The 22477-nt window shown below is 49.6% G+C and overlaps 2 protein-coding genes across 8 annotated transcripts in view; one reads left to right on the top strand and one right to left on the bottom strand.

The window, feature by feature from the left end:
• Positions 1 to 20667, bottom strand: part of NT5C3A (5'-nucleotidase, cytosolic IIIA) — an 80548-nt gene extending 59881 nt beyond the window's left edge. The window contains exon 1 of one of the 2 annotated variants that reach the window (XM_072598875.1): positions 20339 to 20667. In XM_072598875.1, the coding sequence (XP_072454976.1) occupies positions 20339 to 20476 (138 nt within the window). In that variant the 5' untranslated portion in view covers positions 20477 to 20667. The remainder of the gene's footprint in view (positions 1 to 20338) is intronic. The other variant, XM_072598876.1, reaches the window with a different exon arrangement.
• A 346-nt stretch (positions 20668 to 21013) lies between these two features.
• BBS9 (Bardet-Biedl syndrome 9) overlaps positions 21014 to 22477 on the top strand; it is a 655958-nt gene continuing 654494 nt past the window's right edge. For all 6 annotated transcript variants that reach the window (XR_011964809.1, XM_072598867.1, XM_072598868.1 and 3 more), the window contains exon 1: positions 21014 to 21299. The gene's annotated coding sequence lies outside the window, so the exon portion shown is untranslated. The remainder of the gene's footprint in view (positions 21300 to 22477) is intronic.

Raw genomic sequence — 22477 nt, 5'->3', positions numbered from 1 at the left:
AAATTTCACAGAGATTCTCTCATTTTATCCCAACAACCCTGGAAGGTAGGTGTTACAATATCCCTGTTTTGTAGATAAGGAAGCAGAGGCTGGGAGAGGTCCAGGGTGGCAGAGTTAGCACGAGTCTGATACAAAAATGATCAAGGGAAGGAGGGCTGTAGCCTCTAGGGCAAAGATCAGGAAAGTCTTCATGGTGGAGAAGGTGCTTGAGCCAAGTCCTGAAGGAAGACAGGAATTCTATGAGGTACAGGTGAGGAGAGAATGAGGAAAGGAACATTGATTAAACACCTGCTCTGTGCCAAGCATGCCAGAGAGTGGGGGTAAAAACCCTCCAAATGAAATAGCTTTTGCCCTCACAATCTCTGACTCCAGATCCTATTCATGGTAGGAAGTGTCTAAAAACAGAGTTGATGAACAGGCCAGGTCTTGTAAAAACCCAGAGAATTACCAATTGGAATTCAAATTTAACATAATGACCTAGAGGTAGGTGGAACTGGGATTTTCTTAGTGATTTTCCTCTAGTACTAAGAGTCTGCTCTAGGGGAAGAAGAAGAGTGTTCTAATGAAATGACCAAGAAGCTCTGGGCTTTTGTTCCACGAATCCCTAGGACCCAAAGGCTCTAAGCTGACCCATGCCAACCTGCACTGGGAAAGGGATAGCCCTAACCCTGTGCAATCCCAGGTCCAGGCCTTAGCCTTCCTCCTTACCAAGAACCTCAGATCTTCTGTCCATCCAGAACGGATCTGGCCAGTCCAAATGTCCTTGCTTGCAAAAGCAAGTCCTGTCTTTGATATCCTTAACAATCCTGCCTCTTTCAACAAGATATCAAAGGAGCATGGGTGTGACATGACCCCAGGCCATATGTGACCCTGTCTAAAGGTTTTATAAGGCTGCTTCTTAGTTCAGGTTATGGAACAAAGAAAGACACAAGTATAAAGACAAATGTGGCACTGCCCGTTCTTGGAAGAGAACTCTGTGTCTGACTAGCAGGCTCCTGACTAAGGAGTTTATAAGGAAGACAAATTTACAGAAGAGTTCTTCAGATCCTGTATGTTTCATAAGCTACAGGGCCAGCTTCAACATCACAATTATTCCAATTACCTCCAAGAGGTTGGAATGGTGCCATTGGAGGGCAGAGTATTTATATTATATTTATATCTGGAGAAATAGCACCCTGTGGAAGCAGCTGGGGCTCCGAGGAACCCCCACCAAGCAGCAGGTTGGGGGAGGAGTTGTGAAAATCCTGAAAAAAGCTAAAGGCAATGATCCAAACGCAGAGAACCACCAAGAAAGTGATTTCCAGAAACAACATGCTGGGCTGCTGAGCAGAAGAGGCCGCCAAATGAGGGCCAAGACAAGATGCCGATCCATAAGGGATCTCAGCACCCCTTGAAGTGCAACTGCCTCACTTACGGAGAAGATAATGTACTCTTTAGAGATCCAGCGACTTGCTAAAGGTCGCACTGAATATGTGGCAATACCAGGATTTGAACCCAAGGCCAGTGCTCCACTGCACCTGCTTGTCTTAGAACTCTGATCTTCTGAGTCACCCACCACTCAAGGGTTTGGTATACTGCAAACTCAAGCACTGGTATCACCTCAACATTACTCAAAAATTTCTGCATTAATCCAACTTCCTTCTAAACATTACCCTTAAAAGTGCCAGAACAACCTCCTTCATGGTGTTAAACAATTTCCTGGGTTTTTTGGAGAACGTCCCGAGGACAAGTGAAGCATGGTTCATGGCCACGGCTGCCCACCCCCTCCTCCCCACGGGTGCCATGCTTTTGGTTCCTCTTACCAGTTTCTTCCGAGGCTTGGTTTGTATCCCCTGCAATAGGAAGTCTTTCCTAATCTTCCTAATAACCTGTGCTTTCTGCCAGAAGTTACCACGTGTGTATGTATGTGCTATATTTACACTCATTTACAAGCTATATTTCTCTCAGTAGAAGGTAAAGTCTGTTTCATTTTGTCTCCAGCTCCCCAGAACCTAACGGTGCCTGGCACATAGCACTTGTAGATTGGAATGGCTTCTCAGAAATATGGTTCTGCAAACTCATGTCTTGCATGGTAGGTCTCCCTTTGCTCAGCTCCAACTCATAGGAGTCTTCCCTTATGCCACTGCATTGTGCCATGATGTTTCATGGCACTGGACCCTCTTTCTCTAAGACAGAGATTAAACACTAAGCTCAATTCAGAGAGACTACTTACTCCCCCATTCCAGTATCCAGAACAGTACATGGAGGCCCAGGATGTTAAGTGGTTTACTCCAAGAAACACAGATGGGAAGAAGAAGAGACAGGCTTTAAACCCAGCTTCTCTTGAAATCTCAAACTCTGCTGCCTCTATCACAGAGGATAACACCGAGAATTAGGTTTAGAAAACAGGTGGGAATTAGTGAAAAGGGGTGCAGTCAGCTGTGTGCCTGTCTCATTCAAAAATGAGTGAGGCTTTGTGCTCAGTGCAGAGAGAGCTAATGAAATCAGCAAACCAAGTGAAGAAAAACATGTAGAAATAAGCAGCCACATAAAAATGCCCAGGCCAACTTAAGACTAATGGGTGTACTAACTCTGAATGTGCAGTGGGTCTCTGGGCTAGGATAAATGTACATAAACAGTACATCTACTTGCTCTCAGAGGTAATCGATATAAAACTATTTTCAACCTGATGACCTTCGCTACTCACATATTTACAGAATTGCATTAAAAAAGATGGCCTGAGGGTAGGCGGACCAGCCGGAATCATCTCTTTCGATGTCTGAACCACAATTTGTTTGCTAAAAATTGGATTTCCAATGATAATCCTTTAGGTTAAATGATTTCAGCTTCTTCACCTTGTTTTAAAATCACTTTTAAACAAAGACACTGCCACTGTTTGACCTTCAGCTTATTGCCAGAAGATCTGTGACAAATCAGATTGGTCAGTGAAGTAGCCTGGGCTCAAGTCCCGTTGTCCTGACAGGGGAGAGATGGACAGGCTGCCTGGTGGGCACTGCTGCAGTAATGCTCACTAACCAGATATCTGGAGGTCAGCTTAGCAAAAGCTGCCAATTACTGCTGTCAATCGCTGGCCTTGGTCTAGAAACCCCCAAAGGAAATGATTATCTTGCAAAATAAATGATGCCCAGCAGCACTGGTGAAATACTGCCTTATTTTTACCTTCTCCTCGATGAATTTTCCCTGTTCAATGTTCTGTATTGTTGACCTTTTCAAGGCATTCCTGGGGGAGAACTAGACAGGCAGAGAATGTATCCTGCATATATTTCACAATTAGTTTGGGCTAACAAGACTCCGAGAGTCAAATAGAGAAATCCAATACGTATCACACGACAGGCTGAACATCCCTCAATTCCAAACCAACTTCATTAATGTCGATTACTTGGGATCCCAGGGGGTCCTGTTTTAGATGGAAAAATACCAGCCATGAGTAGTTATAAAACAAAGAAAGCCCCTTCATGCCCTAAAGCTTATAATTTTCCTCTGACAGTTTGGTTTCTTGAATTTCAACTTGAATTGATTTCATCTGTCAACGGATATGGAATAAACACAAAAGATGAATGTCCCAAGTAAAGGGAATTTATGTGGCAATGGTAAGGAAAAAGAGGTGGGTGGGCACCTACGGGAGGAGAAGACCCGCAGAGTGTTTTTTGGGGGCAGATCTTCCTTGGAGAATTAGAGGCTGAGAATACCCAGGTGAATCAGAATCTGTACCTTTGGAGAGGGCGCCTACATCGATGAGCTTATGTCTCCAAGGAAACAAAGGCACAAGCATCTCTGGTCATTCAGTGATTTCTGGAATGGGGGAAGCTCTTGCTTCTTAAAAATCTCCCAGTCAGTAACAGCTTCAGGAGCATTCCACCAAGTAATGGGGCATAATGATGGGAGGGAGCAGGCAGGAAAAATGTCATCGGTGTGATTGTGGACTTTGAGTGGATGGAGAAACCATACCGATGAGATCATCTATACCATTAAGATCACCTTAAGGCACATGAAAGTGCACATATGTACACCAGATAAGAAACCCTATGAGAGATACTGTGTGACAGGACTGGCATATGATGCCATATTTTAAACTGTTAGGCAAGTATGCTCTTTGACAGAACCTTATGATAAATCCCTTTGCAAGGCCAAGCACTGTCTTCTCTCTCATTACCAGCATCTTCCTCTTTTGCCTCAGATGTGAGTTCAAACTCTGCTGCTAATTCTTACTCCCTGCTTGACCTTGGGCAAGCTCTCTCTTTTCCCTGGGCCTCACTTTCTCATCTGTGAAACAGGAAGGTTCAACTAATGGTTTCTGAAGTTGTTTCCAGCCCTGAATCTAGACACGCATGGGTTTCCCATACTTGCCTTTCAGCAGCAATCTTCTCAAAACAGTGGGTCATCTAGACTGGTTTGTTTCTGACTTACGGTACTAAAACAGTGCTAAGGGAAGGCTACAGGGATTTCAGTGACCAAAGCCGAGAACCCTTTGGGCCTTCTTTCAATATTCGTCCTAGACCTACCTTCCATGTAGTAGGACACCATCAATACATCCTCCTGGAAACTGTCTCCTCCCTTGGTTTCTCCTCCTGACTCTTGTGTCTAAAGGACTTCTTCCCCCCTAAATATGGGTCACCACCAAGCCTGGGTCCTCTGCCTTCTGGTCTTCTCTTAATTGGTCTTTTCTTATGGCTTCTATGATCATTTCTATATCCAGGGAAGGAAATAAGCATTTATCAAGCACCTACTGTGTGCCAGCACTGTGCTAAGTGCTTTAACCCTTCTAATAGCCCAGGGAGGTGCGGACTGTTATTGCTGTCCTTTCATAGAGGAAGATTCAAGGCAGCCGTTGGTTAAGTGTCAGAGGCTAGATTTGAACTCAGGTCTTTCTGACTCCAGGCCTAGGGCTCTCTTCTCTGCCTCAGGCCTGATTTCTTTCTGGAACAAGGGCTGCTTCAAACTCAACCCACATAAAACAGAAGCCATGGTCTTCCTCACACAACCAGGTCTCTTCCTGATTGCCCTCTGATGCCCTTGGCCTGACCTGGAGTCCAATTGGAGTCCGAGTCCTTTCCTCCTGGCTCATTCTCTCACCTGCATTGACTCTTTTCCCTTCTCTTTATCATCACCTCCCTCGAAAGATCAGAGTAACTTGCTCTTTCCAGCCTCTCCTTCTGAAAGTTACCAGGATCATCATCCTCAAACGCTGCGTTCAGTTGGGCACTCCTCAGTATCTCAGCTCCAAAGTCCTCAGTTGCTTACAGGATAAAATGAAAACAAAGCCTCTTGCCTTCTAGTTCTAACCTCCATTTCTCCTCCACACCCTCCTCGCCCCCATTCAGCCAGGCTGCTCCACTATCACTTGGGAATGTCTTCCTTATTGGGTCAGGGACATTTTCAAAAGTCCTTGGGTCCTTTGGGTGAGATTTCATTCCAGCCTCCATGCTCTTGTTCATGCAGTTCTTCCTACCAGGAAAGCCTTCCCTTTTTCCTTTATGCTGATCAGAATTCTACCTATTCTTCAAAGCTCAGCTTGGTCCCCCTGAAGGAAACCTCCTTGCTGAAGGCTGCCTCAGCTCACCCTTCTCTCTCCTCCTTGTGCCTTTCCTAAATACAATAAACCCATGCCAGTCACTGGCACCATCATAGCCAGAAAATGCCCTTTACTATTTAGTTAGCTTTTCATGCTCAGGTCTAATCTCTCCAGAAAGAATGCCAACATACAGGACAGTCCGGGCACACAGCATAATCAGGGTGTTTTCTGTGCCAAAGGGGACATTAGATCTGGTGAATGAATATCGACCTGCTTTAAGACTTCTATGTAAGAGGTTTTAATCTAGTCAATTAGCAAGCATCTATGAAGTGCCTACTATGTGCCAGGCATAGGGGATACAAAGAAGGTAAAACACAGCGCCTGCCCTCAGGAACTTACATTTTAATGGGTGAACCAATATGGAGGTCACAGGGATATACACAGACTCTACAGAGTGGAGGAAAAGGGACTTCAGGAAGAAAGGCCCTGGCAGTTGGGGGTCACGCAAAGGCTGCCTTCCTACACAGGCAAGGTCTGAATTGAGTCTTACAGGAAGCCAGGGAAACTGAGAGGCAGATGTGGACAGATAGGGCCATCTGGGCAGCCAGAAGTGGGGAACTGCCAGGAGGCCCATGGAGCTGGACCATAGGAGCCACTGGGGCTCAGAAGGCTCTAATCCAGTGAGACCCAAGGAAGGAAATATACTTGGAAGATTGGTTGCTGGGTGTCCCCATGCAGTCTGGGAGAAAGATTTTGGAAGGGATCCTTCCAAGGTCAGGGTGGGGCATGCAGTGAACGCACAGCCAATCCAGAAGCAGATTCTGGGTAGCAGACAGTGGTCAGGGATTGGAGCACAGTCCTGGCCCAGGGCCCAGGGCCCAGGGGCAAATGAGATCCAGTTCTTAAGTGCTCACTGGGTGACATCGTTAAAGGCCTTTAATATGTACTGGAGAGTCTGCAGTGTATTTTGCTGGACACTGAGGCAGGGTGGGAATGAATCAGACAATCTACAATGTCATAGCCAGAAGGCTGGCAGGGGATGAAGAAATGAAGGTCAGCACGTGGGAGAAAGACCTGAAAAGGGCCGTAGAGTGGCCTTAAAAGCACCTTCTGGTTTCAGAGCTCCTTACTTCACTTCTCATTGAAGCACCTGCCTGCATCCGACTTGTTGTCATCTGGAGTCAGGAAGACCTGAGTTCAAATCTAGCCTCAGACACTTACTAGCTGTGTGTCTCAGTTTCCTCATGTGTAAAATGAGATAGAGAAGGAAATGGCAAACCCCTCCAGTATCTCTGCCAAGAAAACCTCAAATGGAATCACAGAGATTCAGATATGACCAAACAAGAAGTTTGCTTCTTCTTTCAGCACCTGTCTGAATTTGACTTCACCAGACTAATCATGTCCCTAAATTTCTTTCCCTCTTTGCTTTTTTTGATGACTTTGATTCAATTTACTAAACAAAACTCATTCAAAACTCAGAAATGTGCTTTCCAGTTCAGACTGAACTGTGGAAGCACAATACTTGATGGGATAATTAAATAGGGCCTGAGAAATCTGTATGTGGGCACAAGACAATTATTTAAGCCCTTACAGAATCTGGTTTTTAACATCCAGATGTGATGGTTAAGTTGTCTGAGAAGGAATAAAAGATATAAAGGATGAAAGTGGATTTTTTTTTTCTAAACCAGGTCTAAAGCTTTTTCTTAGTGTCAAGACAAATAATCCATGTGTCATATGACGACTGGCAAGGCAAAGTTCCGCCCATGAACTAAGGGTCATCTTTCTAACACCAATATTCCACCAGGCTGGTCAGGCTTCAGGAAGACCCTGGATATCAGGTCTACAAAACACTGGGAACAGGGAGGTGCATAGTGGGTGTAAGCAGTAGCAGCAGCTCAGGAGAAACGATATCTCAAGGGAAACAAGGGACAGGGAGAGAAGTGAAGCTGGTCAGGGGTCCAGGGCTAGGAGAGGGACTGGCGGGTGTGCAGGCTGAGTCCCACACTGGTGCTCTGGCAGGACAGCCTCCAGCCCATCAGGTGGACCCCCATGACAAACTTGGTGGGCGGGCAGGCAGGAGGGGTTCTGTCAGTGGAAGAAACAGCCAGAGGGATGGAATCGCAGGTCCGCTTGAGGATATGAGACAGATATCACACCATTAGGGTACTCATATCATTGGAGTCACTCTCTCTCTATGCACTTCGAGAGGGGAAGAGCCGTGCCTACAGCCCCAAGCTGCTGATAACAAAGGAATGGTAATTACCGATGTGGGCCTGAAGCTTGGCAAAGCGCTTCCCACAGTCACTTCCTCTGAGGCCCAGGATATCCCTGTGTGGGAGGTGCCTCACTGCCCCACTGTACAGATGAGGAGTCTCAGAGAGGCCACTGGTCTGACGCTATGTCCAGGGGCCCATCCCCTCCATTAGACTGGTGGCCTCCAGAACCCCAACTTGACCCGACATTTTCTGAGGCACAATCATCACAGTCTGTTATGTCACAAATAAGTTTACTGTGCCTAGGGAAAACACACAAACTCTAATGGCTCTTGTCCTCCTGAATCATATGATATTGGTGGGAGAGGCCAGAAAAACACAGAGGAAAAAAGACAGTAACACAGGAGCAGACTATTTGTAGCTACATAGTAAGACACGTGGGGCCACTATGCGGTGCCACAGTGCACTGAGCGCAGCACCTGGAGTCAAGAAGACTCATCTTCCTGGGTTCAAATCTGGCTTGAGACACTTCCTAGCTGTGTGACCCTGGGCAAGTCACTTTACCCTGTTGGCCTCAGTTTCCTCATCTGTAAGATGAGATAGCGAAGAAAATGGAAAACCCTCCAGTGTCTTGTCAAGAAAACCCCAAGTGGCATCATGAAGAGTCAGATGTGACTGAAAAGACTGAGCAACCACCATTACCACAATAATAAGTAAGCCCCACGGCCATGGGGGCACAGGGGAACATAGACTGATTAAAGTCAAATAAGGTTAACCTTTCGGAGCTACATGGAGAGCCAAGTTTGGAAGAGGAGATGTGGTTTTGACAAAAGGAAGTAATTGTGGTAAGAAAGGTTGTGTGGTGGCCAAGAACTGGAAATCGAGCGGATGCCCATCAACTGAGGAAAGGGTGAACAAGCTGTGCTCTATGACTGTGATGGAACACTACAAGAAATGATCACCTCAACGATCTCAGGGAAACATGGAAAGACTCGCATGAAATGATGAGGAGTGACATGAACAGAACAGGAGAACGTTGCACACAGTAACAGGCAGAGTGTTCTAAGAACTAGGAATGACCAAGTTATTCTGCGTGTTATAAATACTCAAGCCAACTACAAAGGACCCATGAAGGAAGATGCTGTCCACCTCCAGAGCAACAACTGACAAACAGAAGCAATCCATATAGTTTTACATATATTTATAAATCTGTGTCAAAGGGTGGCCTTCTCATAGCGTTGGGGTGGGGAAGGAGAGAGGGAGATGGCTCAGAACTCAAAATGTAACCAAAAAAATACATAAATTTTAAAAAAGAAAGAAAGTGAAAGGCTGGAAAAAACAAAATGACCTCTTTCATTGAAATTGGAAGGCTAAACTGAGAAGCAATGGGAAACAAGAGATCTTAGCTTGGGGATAGAGGAAAGAGGGTTTGATACCTTGTAGGAATCTGAAGATGGAATCTGGGTTTGCCCTCCTTTCTCTATAAAGCAACAAAACTGCCCTGTAAAAGGCACAGCCATCTTCAGTGTTTTTTCCAGTAGCGATAGAAGGTCTTGCATCATCCACATTCTTTCTACAAGTCCTTCCCTTCTTGGTGTTAAGAAGAGGCATTTGTAAGATGGTGGAGTCTAAAATCTACAGCTGCCATTTTAGAAATACAAAAACTGGGAAATCATTAGTAACTCAGAGCTGTCTACCTGGAAATCTGTGCTAGGAGGGGCAGGAAGAAGAGTGAGTGAGGGGAATTTTTATTTTCATGATGAAGCAAAACAGAGGGTTTTCCCACAAAATGAAACAGCTGAAAGTTAAGCTGCTTGAGGAAACAAGTTGCTTCAAAGGCAGATGGACCTCATCATACACACTTAATTTGCCCTCAAAGTATTTAAAGTCTCGTACAGATCTCAGTTTTTTTAGTTGAACTGTATCTTGATTGCATTAGGAAAAACAGTGATTAAAAAATGCACCGGACAGTATTGTAAGGGTAACCCCCTTCTTCTTATAAGGAAACTAATCATCTAATTCTTTTGAAGCCTGTATTACTAAGATCAAGTTTTCTTTCAGTGAGTTTCACCTCTACCTACCTGGCACTCATTGTTACTGGAACCTGCAATATGGGATTACAAATGCCCTTCAGTCATCAAAGCAGGCTTCGTAGGATTGCCCTGGCCAATATTACGACAGCCATTCATCAGTCTTTCCATATACCAACATCTACTGTACTTAAGGGCAGTTTCCTAATTCTTGTTCTCCTGAAACTGGTGGCTCAGATCCAAGAAGCAGCAAAGGCTGTAGCATGATCCAAACTTTGGACAGGGAAACAAGGGACGTGGGTTCTAGACTGAGCTCCGCCATTAACCAATCATGCCCATCGCTATGGGTGAATCGCTGAACCTCTTTGGGCCTTCACTTCCCCACCTGGAAGACAAGGAGCGAGGTCTTGATGACCCCTAGACCAGAGGCCCAAAATGTGCTGCAGCTCAGCCAGACTACAGCGCCAATGGGAAATGGTTAACAAGATACAAAAAATGCAACAGGAGAGGAATGCTGCTCACTGGAGTTTTCTAAGCCAATACGCCCTCACAGGGGTCCTTGGGTATGTGTGATCTAGCAGCCCCTGCTCAGTTTGCTCTCAGCAAACTGTGTAATTTGCCCTCGGGCCCTGGCTGCAAACTCTGGCCCCTGGAAATCCCCTTCTGAACAGTGCAGGTGTGTGGAGTGTAGACAAGGATAAAGCTGCTGTTCTTTATAAAGTCATTAAAAATAATGACAAGAACATTATACCCTGCCCCCCCATTACTAGGCTTATTACTTTTTAAGTAATACTTAATATTCCTTAGCCTTAGAATTTCCTCATTGGTAAAATGAGAACAATACTTATACTATTTACTTCATGGGGCAGCTGGGTAGGGCAGTTAATAGAGCTCTGGGCCTGGAGTCAGGAAGACCTGAGTTCAAATCTGGCCTCAGACACTTCCTAGCTGTGTGACCCTGGGCAGGTCACTTCACCCTTTTTGCCTCAGTTTCCTCATCTGTAAAATGAGCTGGACAAGGAAATGGCAAGGTCCCTCAGTGTCTTTGCCAAGAAAACCCCAAATGGGGTCAGAGAGTCAGACACAACTGAACACGACTGAACAACAACCACAACTTGCTTCCAACAGTTTTAAGGGAAGTGCATCTAGAACCCCGAAGCAGTTACAGTATGAGTGACTGGGATGATGATTATTCCATTTGGGGGGAAAGACTGATACAAAGACAGATAAAAACTGCAGATGAGAACGTGTGGATGGAAGAAGGCTGAGAACTCAGCAAGTCAAGCCAACAGGTCCTTTATTCAGTGCCTACTATAAGCCAAGAATGGAGGTTTGGACGCCCCTGCCAGTGTGGGTAAGAAAACAGAGGAAAGGCCCTGTAGAGGGCTGCAAACCTTGTTAGAAATACTTAGACACAAGACAGTGATTGTCTTCATGTCTAAGTGAGGCCCGAGAACTTAGTATGTCCAGATGAGAGGTGAGCACTGGGGTGAAAGGAGACTGGAGGGTCTCCATATACTGCTATGTGCAGTCTCACGATGGACACATTTGTCTACACAGAAGACGGTGACCAGGGTCGGTGACTAGTTTTGGCGAAGTGGGGCAGGCCAGGAAGTGTGTTCTGTGACCTGCCAGAGGGGATCGTGTCTGGGGCTCTGCCAAGGCCTTGGAGCTACACCTGGGTGGGCGTCACAAGGGGTATTCTGTCTCTGTCCTGGTGCAGCAGAAAACCCACTGTTCCTGTTGAAGTTATGGGCCAGAAAGAGCAGCCTAGCCTGGAGAGTAGGAAATGAGAAACAGACTGATGTGAAAAGAAGGGGAGAAAGATGCAAATAGAAGTCCCTGGTTTCCGAAGGTTGGAGGAACGTGACCATCATGGGACCCTCTATGCCAATCTGTCCAGATGGATACCCACCACCTTTTGATGATGCATGTGACAGAAGGAACCCAGGAGTCCAAGGAACTGAGCAGCCCAGGGTGACAGACTGTAGGTATGGGCAGGGATCCTCAGCCTGGGGACTGGGAACTTTTCTCTTAAACACTTTGGTGGCTGCATTTCAGTAGCGTCTTCTTTTGTCATCTCCCACACTTTTTGCATTTAACAACCTTTTTCTCAGGGCAGGCTTGACCAGTCTGCCAAAGGGGTCACCGCACAGGAAGGAGAGGAAGCCCAGACTTTGGGAAACAAATGATGTTTTTCATGCTGACTGCTTGCTGATTAAGAAGGCAGGCCAGGAGGACACCTGAGAATGGGGTTTGGGTTTCCAGACCAGGGTTTAATACACAGGAATAATGTACCCCAAGGAAGGGATAAAGTGTATACAATAAGGCCCAGGAAATACCTATTTGCCTGGAATCTGGGGGCGCCAACTACAAGGGCTTTAGATTGAAAAGGGAGGCTTTGCAGGCGGTGGGAGTCCCAGATGTGTGAGCAAATTAAAACTGTCTTGAGCAGCATCTGACTGGCCTCATTCATTGTATTCATGTCACTGGGGCCAGGGGACCGATAACCAAGGCAGACGGAATTGACAGGCTTAGCAATGGGATTGCTATGCACCTGCTGATGAAGTCCCACAGATCCAGAAGAATGGCAGAGAGAGGAGCTGCGGGCCTGGACAAGGCCCAATGCTGGCCTCGTGTTCAAAAGAAGGGACCAGGGTGGCATCTGCAAGCTTGAGCTTCACATCAGTTACTGGCAAAATCCGAGGGCCCATTACGAATGAAGGAAGCTGTTATTAAGCATTTACTCTGTGCCAAGCACTGGGGATGCAAATAGAGAAATAAGCCGGGCTGGCTTTCAAGGAGGCAGCAATCTGGAGGATGGCGCAGCTGCAAATCCAACGATAAGGCCCCATGGTCCTCAGGATGTGGCGACAAGGCAGATGGCAGCGCATTCTCCTCAGGGAAATTTCCAGTGATAAAGCTCTCTCCCTCCTAAGGGGAACTCGGGGAGCGCCCAGAAAGGGAAGCAGCGATCCCTAAAAGATGGAATAATTTCACCAAGAACAGGGCCTGGCAAAACTGCTCCCTTGCGTTCTGTGACAGGGGAGCGAGGCTGGGACACAAGGGTGATAAGTTAGTCACAGCACACTTAGATTTTTCTTCAAAACAATGGACACAATCTTTCATCTTCTACTGGAGACATATGATCTAGAATTCAAAGGTCTTTAGCCTGGGAATCTATGAAGTTAGTTTAAAAAACATATATTTTGATAACTATTTTTCTGGGTAATCTTATGTATTTTATGCATTTAAAGACATGATTTGGGGAAAAGGTCTATAGATTTCACTGGACGGCCTGCCCAAGGGTCCATAACATGCAAAAAAGGTTCAGAACTTGGGTCTAGATCCTGGTGCTGCTGGGTAAGTTTGGCAGAGGCTGAACAACTGGGTCCAAAGTGGAGTCTCTAATTGGGCCATGACAGCCTGTGCTGGTCAATATTTTCATCAGTAACTTGGACAAAGGCTAGGATTACAGGCCAATCACAGGGTGGGCCTGAGGATCCAAGGAGACAGTATGTGTAAATCAATCTGTGAACCTAAAGGTGCCATAGAAATACTAGCTCTTAGGACACAAACCCAGGAAAGACAGAGAGTGCAGACCCCAAGAGAATGGGAGAGGCTTAAGCAATGAGCCAAAATAGATGAAATCTGGTGTGTAGGAAGTTGTACTCTTAGATGAAAGAAAATGACTTCACAAATATAGGCTGGGGAAATGTGGATGAATACCAGGTCCTATACAAAAGATTGGGGCTTCTGGTGGGCCACAAGCTCTAGGAGTCAGTGGTGCTGCCCATTCAGAGTCATCCTTGACTCACCTGCCAGAGATTTCCCTCCAGTGCAGGTCTGACCATGTCACCCACACTCCTCAGTAATGTTCAGGGCCTTCCTATTACTTCCCATATGACATAATTGTAAAACTGAAAATTGATTTTAGGACTTACTCAAGTTGGCATGGGTTTGATATCCTCCCACACCTGCTAAGTTCAAACCCCTGATCTTTGTAACTTCACCCTTTCTCAACATCGACCACATCTCCATCCCTGCTGGGGAGTGTCCCAAGATTTGAGTCTGCGCAGTCTCTTTCCACTGGGTTAAAACCAATTCCCATATTTTATATAATGATGACGTTAAACAGTAAGAAGTGGAATCCCTCAGGACCCAGCCACCATCTTCTCACATTCTATTCTGGCCATGCTGGCCAAGTTGTGGTCTTGCTCCTGAAATTGCTTGCCTGCTTTAAGCGTCAGCTCGCAGGCCACCTCCCCCAGGAAGCTTCCCTGACTTCCCCCACACCTGACCCTGCCTCCTCCCCATGGCTGGCAGCTTCCCTTTGAAAGTCACCCTCCTGTCTTCTCTGCATTTCTCCTTTCTACTCTGATGTCTATACATTGTCTCCCCCTGTAGAATGGGAGCTCCTTGCCAGCCTAGTTGTTTGACCTTGTTTTGGTATCCTTAGCCTGGCAAGGTTCCTGCTGCCCACTAAGACATGGACAAATACTTGAAGATCAACTGGTTGCCTGAAGAAAGGCTCTGGGGAGGCTCATGGCCTACTGGACTTTCAGAGAGGCGGGAGCATGCCCAGAAGGAAGAATAAGCCATATGGGTATCCCTGAAAGAAGTTGGGACACTTAGTATGGAGAACAAAGTCCTGAAAAGGCCCAACCAGAAGACACTAGCCTCACTCTGCCTGGCTCCAAGGCCCAGAACTCTCCCCAGGGATGGGCAGAAACAGCAAACAGAAACCGATTGGTCCAGTAAAGCCCCCCAGCTAATTTGTGGCATTGTGAATTGGGGAAGGGGTTGCCTGGGAGGAAGGAGCTTCTGTCACATTGGAGGTACTTTGGCAGATGTTATCAAAGATATTTGGCAATTGGGTCCCACCCCCTCAATTCTGGGTCCATGGATGAGATTATGGACCTACTTGAAGCCCAAAGGATTATTATTTTCTTTTGGTCAGACCTATGATTTCATCCATGTGGGGAAGTCCCAGCACGGACCCTCCCTCCACCACCCAGACAGCACCCCACGGCCTTGCTCAGGATTTGAAGGTGGGATTTGGACCCGAGTCTTCCCCGACATCAAGGCCAGCGCCAGCTCCCTATTCACTGGGCTTGGCTGCTTCCCACTGAGGCATTACGGCCCTATAATTAACTTTTGCTAATGCAGGCTGGCTCTCCTTTCAGCTAGTTCATGTAATTAAGGTTTTATTGTGTAATGGGACAAATAAGGGAAAAGCGGCAGGATTTGCCAAAGCGGATTGAGAAGCCCTCGCTTCCTGTGTTTCTTGTGGCTTCTCTGATGCGTGGTGGGGGCTCTGTGCTACCTAAGCTCTCCTCACCTTTGGAGGGCTCATTAACTGCAAAGCCTGGGCTGGCCATCTCAGCGGGAAAAGAGACATGCAGGAAGAAAGAGAGGCCCCCTCAGCTTCTCCCTGCCCATTGGTTTGGGCCTTGGGGCCTCCCAGCTCCTAAGTCATCATCTTAAATATAAACTTCCTTCAGGAATTAGTGAGAAGTGGCACAGAGGGCAGCTAGGTGGTGCAGAAGAGTCTGGAAGACTCATCTTCCTGAGTCCAACTCCTGGCTCAGACATGTACTAGCTGTATGACCCTGGGCAAGTCACTTCACCCTCTCTGCCTCAGTTTCCTCATCTATAAAATGAGATGGAGAAGGAAATGGTGAACCACTTTGCCTTTGAAAGTATCTTTGCCAAGAAAACCCTCAAATAGGATCATGAAGTACTAGTAGGTCATGGCTGAAAAAGGACTGAACAACAAAAAGCATAGCAAGCTGCACTCAAAGGGAGGAAGACCTGAGTTCAAAACCCACTTTGGACACATGCTGGCTGGGTGAATCTGGCCAAGTGCCTGCACTGCTTGGTTATCCAGTCAATCAGTCAAGTGTTATTATGCACCCACTATGTGCCAGGCTCCAGGACAGGGGCCTCAGAACACTCCTGAGGGGAGACCTAACCAGATTAAACTGTAATTGGGAAATTCTTAACAAAATAAATAAGAATACAACAAAACACAGAGAACACTACATTTTCAAACTGAGTCACCATGAGGCCTCCAGGGATCCTTATGTACATATTAGTGGCCCAAGTTCTACTTCTTCGTCAGGTAGGAAGCTACCTAACACAATAAACTACAGAGAGGGTGGCTACTTGAATTGGTGGAGGGTGTTTGCTCACCTGGGAGTTCCCTATGGCTGCAAAGTCACAGGTCCAGGTCCTCTCCCTAAATGAATGAGGGGCCATTGCTTTGGTGTATCCTGGCAGCCTGCTGTAGAGCATTTAATGCAACAGAATCAATTCCTAAAGGCCAAGCTGTCCCTCTGGGGAGAAGCGCCCTTTGCTGAACAAAGATTTCAGCTGGTGGCTGGGGGGTTATTGGGTGGTCAATGGTGAGGGCCTTACCTTCAGTTCCTCTAGGGTGTAACTTCCTCTAAAGACACACACACTGAAGAGTTTAGATTTCCCCCAAAGTGTTTACCTACAAACCACTGAAGGTTTCTAAGCAGGAAAGCGAAGAAGCCACAGGGCTGAGAGTGTGGTAAGCACAGAAAGGGTGTGGAGGGGAAGGGTGGGGTCAGGAAGGATCCAGCTCTAGCTTCAGAGTAATCTGAGGTGAGTAATACATTGTACAGGGTGGCCCAGGAAGGGCACAGATTGCCAAGGTGTTTGGGGCAAGCAGAAGATGTACTGCCCCTGATGCCAAGGACAAAGTCTAGGATGACTATCCCCTTCCTGGAGCCAGGGGGACAGTGCTTAAGGGAAGTTAAGTCCCAAATTCTAACAATGATAATGCAGTTAATACAGTTCAGGCTATTTGGGGCTCAGCTGGGACTTGCTGTCAAGAAGACCTTAGCTGGAGTCCTGCCTCAGACACTGCTGGCTGTGTGTCCTTGGGCAAGTCACCTGTGCCTCAGTTTCCTCATCTGTCAAATGGAGATAATAACAGCCCCTACCTCCTAGGCTGTTGGAAGACTCAGATCGGTTAGTCGATGCCGATGTTCCACAAACCTTAGAGCACTTTAAAAGCACTAGTTAGCTATTTCATTACTACAGAGAACAAACAGCGACAGGGTCAAAAGAAACCACAGTGGTTTCATGAAATTATTATGAAACAAAGACAAGGGGCAGGTGTGCGGTCAAGCTGAGCCCCGTTTGGCCAGACGCATGTCTTTGGAGGTGACTGATAAGGCTGTTGTCTGAACCTTGAGGAAGGATGACCCGAGCACCACATGGGCCCTTTCTTTCTCCAAGAGGAGGTTCCCATCATAGCCACTGAGGCCAAGCTGCCGAAATCAGGCCAGCTGGGGTTACCTGGACTTCCCCGGCTCCTCTCCAGGCGCGAAATGCAGACAGACTCCTGGGGGCTGGGCAGCTCCGTCTTTGGAGGTGAGACTCAATCTTGAGCATGTGAATGGGGCTGCTGAGTGGCTGAAGACAAACTTATAAGACTGCCCAGGGGCTTCCTTCCACAGACCTTTCCTGATGCCCCTGGGAGGTCGTCCTGCCCAGAAACTCACCAACATTTTATGTTGGATACAGTCTGTGCCCATTTCTCTACCTACAGACCTACCCCTTGCTTCCCCTTGTAAAATGTCCAGTCCTTGAGGCCAAGGGCTGACTGTTTCTTTTTTGTCTTTGTACACAGGAGGCACTTCATAAAGGCTACTGATTAACAAGTGATGTAATGACCATGCATACAGCACAGGGTAGCCAGGCAGATAGAGTGCCAGACCTGGTCAAGAGGACCTGAATTCAAATGCAGCCTAAGACCCTTACTGTGTGACTCTGGGCAAATCACTCAACTCTGTTGGCCTCAATTTTTCATCTGTGAAATGAGCTGGAGAAGGCAATGGCTAACCACTCTGGTATCTTGGCCAAGGAAACCCCAAATGTGGTCACAGAGTTGGACATGACTGAAATGACACAGCAGCAACATATAGCACGGAATGACTGACATTGGGGGAAGCAGCTTGCCTCCCCCCAAAGCACCCTGGGTGGCTAGGCCATAGCAAGTGTTATCATGCCCATTGTACAGATGAGGAAATGGAGGCTCGGCAACTTACACAGGATCACAGAGCTGGTCAGTGCAGGGTCACAGCTTTTGGGCTGTGAAAGGACCCTTGAAGGGCAAGAGTTCAACCTTCTCATTTTATAGAGAAGGAACTGAGGCCTGGAAAGGCTGAATGATTTTTCCTAGGTCACACTGGTAGTAAAGAGGCAGGATTCAAACTCAGGTCCTCATACCCTCCCATCTAGAGTTCTCTGCAGAGAACTATGTTGTCTATATTGGAATAAAACAAAGCCATCTAGACTTGGAATGGGCTGCCCCACCCCTGCACTTTTACTATTCCAGGTAGGCCACAACACTGGACATGTCTGGAAGGGGATGAACTTCGGAAATACTATAACCCTGGTGATATTAAGTAAACTACGTAAATACGCCAGAAGATGGCATTATAAAAAGTCCCAGCATGCTTCCTGTGCACTTGTTGGTCTCCACAAGAACACAATGAGATCAGTAACACCAGGATTTTTGCTGTGGTTTGTTGAGTCATTGTTCAGTTGGGCCCCATTTGGGGTTTTCTTGGCAGAGATACCAGAGGGGTTTGCCATTTTCTTCTCCAGCTTACTTTACACATGAGGAAACCGAGGCAGACAGGGTAAAGTGACTTGCCCAGTGTCCCACAGCTAGTGTCTAAGGCCCAATTTGAACTTGGATCTTCCTGATTCCAGGCCTGGCACTGTTTCAGCAAGGGCCTTGGTATATACAGGAGGGCCGGCTGTACAGGTTCTTAGATTTGTTTTTCTAAAAGGGGTCACATTATATCATTCACTTAGTCGGGGGAAAAAGTCAGCACCCTGAACTTCAGGGAAAATAGAAACAGAGAAACAAGAATCAACCAACAGACAGGGCTTCCAACGGTCTGACCGTAACCAATACCTACAGCACACACCAACAGACAGGCAACTGTCTGACTACACACACATAGTGACCAGAGAGATGAGCACCAACATCGGGGTTTTCAAAGCCAGGGGGCTCCTCAGCGGCTGCCCAGAGTCTCCTCTGGCCAAACAAACACTTCCAATGAGTGAGCCCCAAAGTAAAGCCCCACCTCAGAGCATTTATACACTGTTCCGAGCCAGAGGGCATCACAACCCTAGAGAACCAGTGCATTAGAAATTAGCAAAAGGTGTGGGTCTCCCCTCATCAGGCTTCCCTGTGGAGATCTTTACCTCTACTTAACATTCCATGCTCTCTCTGCTGTACCACCTAGGATCCACTGTAGTGATTAGTTAACTGAGTCTTAGGGAGCTCAGTCAGCTAGGGTCGGTCTGTCCCCAGGGCCTGGCACACAGGTGCTTCCAAGGTGCTGGCTGAGCGCCTCCTGAGTCCAGCCTGCCCTTTCCTGCACTGTGCACAAGCGGACGGTGCTCAGCCTGTTTTCTGCAGGGTTAGCATCTGTGCAAGGCACCCAGGCTCCCATTACTGGCCATTAGGGTTAAATATAGCTTGCCTGTTTTAAGAAACACTTATCTGAGGATTCCCTACCCTGGCCCCAGGAGGGAAACTTCCATGTGGAGGAGGGTAAATTAAAGGCTGCTAAGAGCAGACTCCCAGATGACTTTCTTTGGATCTGCTTCTTCAGGCCCAGCCCTGGGAGCCTTGAAGGCTGCAGTCTGAGGCAGGAAGGAAGTGCTGAGGGGAAGCAGAGGCTGCTCCGGGCCTGGTCAGTGGAGGGCTGTGGTGACCTCCCTGTACAGATGGGGGCCTTGCGTGGGGAAAGCAAGGAAGGAAGGAATTTGGCACCGCTCAGGTCGGCCTCTGTGTCCAGCCAAGGCACAAAGTACAGGAGCGCTTGGACTCTAGGACACCCCCTAGCCCCCCCAGCTGGAAAGAGCTAAGCAAGGCCGCCAGGGCTCTGGAGTTCACCAAGAAGGAAAGCCCCATCCTCTCTGGGATCTGAGGGTTCACTTCTGCCCTGCATGAAGGCAGGCATGTGCACCAGGGTTGGAGGCTTCTTCAGGCTGCTTGGGGGGGCAGTAGCCCCTGGTCTTCCCCCCCCCCCCCCCCCCCACCGCCCCATCAGGGACAGCAACACTGCAAACAGGAAGGGAGCAGGGCCCAGAGAGGGGAAGGTCACGGCGGTGGGAACGGGGCGGGTGACAGAATCTGAACCCAGGTCTTCTGACCCTCATCCTTCCGCAGCCCAGCTCCAGGGTCCAGGAGGCAGGGCTGGGAGGGCACGAGGGGACAGAGACGGAGGGGAAGCTCCTGGATTTGTCATGGCCCCGGGCCTGGAAAGACCCTTCATTTTACAGATCGGTAAACTGAGGCACGGGAGCCAAGTCACCTTGGGTTGTGGCCCTACAGCTGGAAGGAGGGCCCCTCGGACTGACCCCTTCATTTTACAGGCTGGTAAACTGAGGCAGGGAGGCTCAGGGACCTGCGCCGTGGCCCTGGAGCTGGGGGGTCCGAGGCCCAGGGGGCCGGGCGCCCCGGGATGCCGGCCCACCCCGCTGTGCGCCCCGGGCCGGTGTCCCGCCCTCTCTGGTCGCGCACTCACCATCTCGATGATCTTGGTCTTCCTGCCCGTCCTCTTCTTGGCCGTGAGCAGGTACTGCGCCAGCACCAGCCCGGCCACCAGGGCGCACACGCTGGCACTCGCCACGGCGCCCACCCGCGCCACGGCCGCCCGGTCCATCTTGGGCAGGCCGGCCACGGCCTGGAGACACCTCCGGGAGGAAGCGCGGAAACCGCGCCCCTCCCCCGCCCGCGCGGGAGCTCCGCGGCCCCGCCTCCCGAAGCCCAGGCCCCGCCTCCCGGAGCTCGGACTCCGCGGCCTACTGCCCCAGGCCCCGCCTCCTGCAGCCCAGGTTCCCTCCGCTTCCTACAGCTCAGGACACGCCTTCCGGAGCTCAGGTCCAGCCTCCTACATCCCAGGCCCGCCTCCCAGGGTCCAGGCCCCGCCTCCCAAAGCCCTAAGCCCGCCCCCTCAACCTCCCTGATGAGAGCTTGAGGAGAGAGCGCGCTGTCCGGCAACACGTGTCCGTGGCCTGAGCCATTGAGCTGGGACACTAGGGGGGATCAGGTAACGGCACAGCTTTCCTCGCCCTTCTCAACACCGCCGGACGCCCCCCTCCCCTTGGAGAAGTGGTATAGTCCACAACATCCTGCGTCCCCTTAGAGAATGACGGCTCTCCGCTCTCTCACGGACCAATCGAAGCGCCACTTTCCCTCCGTCCCGCCCTCCCTTCACGGGACTACGAGTCCCACGATGCTCCGCGTCCCCGCCTCTCATCCGGAGCCGCGGGGTTCGTTGTAAAGTGCTATGACAACCGGGGCGAAGATGGCAGTGGGTCCCGGACTGGGAGTTCCGCCGCCGCGCCCCCGTCGGCGCCCCCGGGCCTCGTGAGCCGGGCCGCTTCTGCTTGCCGCTCGCCGGGCCAGGGCCCGTCGCCTCGTCGCTCCGCCGCCCCGTCGCTCCGCCCGTGACCTTTTGGCTGCCCGTGGCCGCTGCAGCCCCGGTGAGTACGAGGGCCCGCCCCAGGCACGCACGTGTGCGGGCGGGGGTTCGCGGGAGGGGAGGCGCGCTGCCGCGGGGCTCCCGGGGGCGTGTGCGCGTGCGTGCGGTGCCCACTGCCGCGGCACCTGGTCCCCGGGGGCGTGACCTGTTGCATGAGCATCCGCCCCTCCCCCTCGGGGAAACTGGCCCAGACTTTCCCAGGCCGGGCTGTGGCGGCTGCCCCCCGCCCCCCGCGGGACGCCCGGCCGCGCCCCTGGGAACCCGGGCAGGGGGGCGGTGAAGCCCGGGCAGGGCCCGCGTCCCGAGGAGGCGCCCGCACAGGCCTGCCCGGCTTAAGCCGGCTTAAAATGTGTGCGGCCCGACGGCTTGGGAAGCAGGAAAGTGAGTGGGGGAGGAGCCCGGGCATCGCCACCGCCGTGCCCAGGCGCCTCCCGGGGTGCCCCTGCCCTGCCCTCCCCGGGACTTTGGGGCGTGGGACGGCCGGACGTTTCGCAGCTCCACCAACAATGCACCAGTGTGCCTGTTTCCCGTCCTCTCCAGCCTGTGTCGCTCCCCGTGCTGTCCACGTTGCTGAGAGGTGCGAGGCGGTACCTTAGAGGTGCTTTAATCCGCACTCCTGATTCCTGAGCCCTCTGGAACCTCTTTGCACCGCCCTACTGGTAGCTTGTGTGTCTCCCCTAGAGCAGTGACTTGTTCAGGGGGCTGCTGGGGGGTGCAGTGGGTAGGGCACCGCCTTGGGGTTGGCAGGACTCATGTTCAAGTGTGCGACCCTGGCCAAGTCGCTGCACTCCATTGCCTCCAAAGACCAGCCAAACGAGCAAGAACGTAGCTTGTTCGGGCCATTTTCTGGAGGACCTTGGTGGCTTTTCTGATCACTTCTTCAAAGGTATGTGGCCATGTATGTGTATGTATACACGTACACTGTACCCATACGCACACACACAAGCTTTACTGAACCTTGGCACAGAAAGGCGTAGAATTGGGGAGAGTAAAGATCTGAGCTGAAGAAGGAGAGGCGGGTGCTCTGGGTTGGCAGGGCCTCCTTGGTTGTCATCTGGACCGGCCCACACCTGCCTAGGATCTCCTCTTCTCCTGCATCCATCTGTACCAAAGGAACAGAAGGCGTGTTGGGCCTCAAACAGCCTCTCTGTAATTCTGAAGCTGACCTTGTGTCAGACT

The sequence above is a fragment of the Notamacropus eugenii genome, chromosome 3 (genome assembly GCF_028372415.1).
Source record: "Notamacropus eugenii isolate mMacEug1 chromosome 3, mMacEug1.pri_v2, whole genome shotgun sequence".
Lineage (NCBI taxonomy): Eukaryota > Metazoa > Chordata > Mammalia > Diprotodontia > Macropodidae > Notamacropus > Notamacropus eugenii.
The sequence above is the reverse complement of the archived record's forward strand: the minus strand, read 5'-3'. Positions and strand labels throughout refer to the sequence as shown.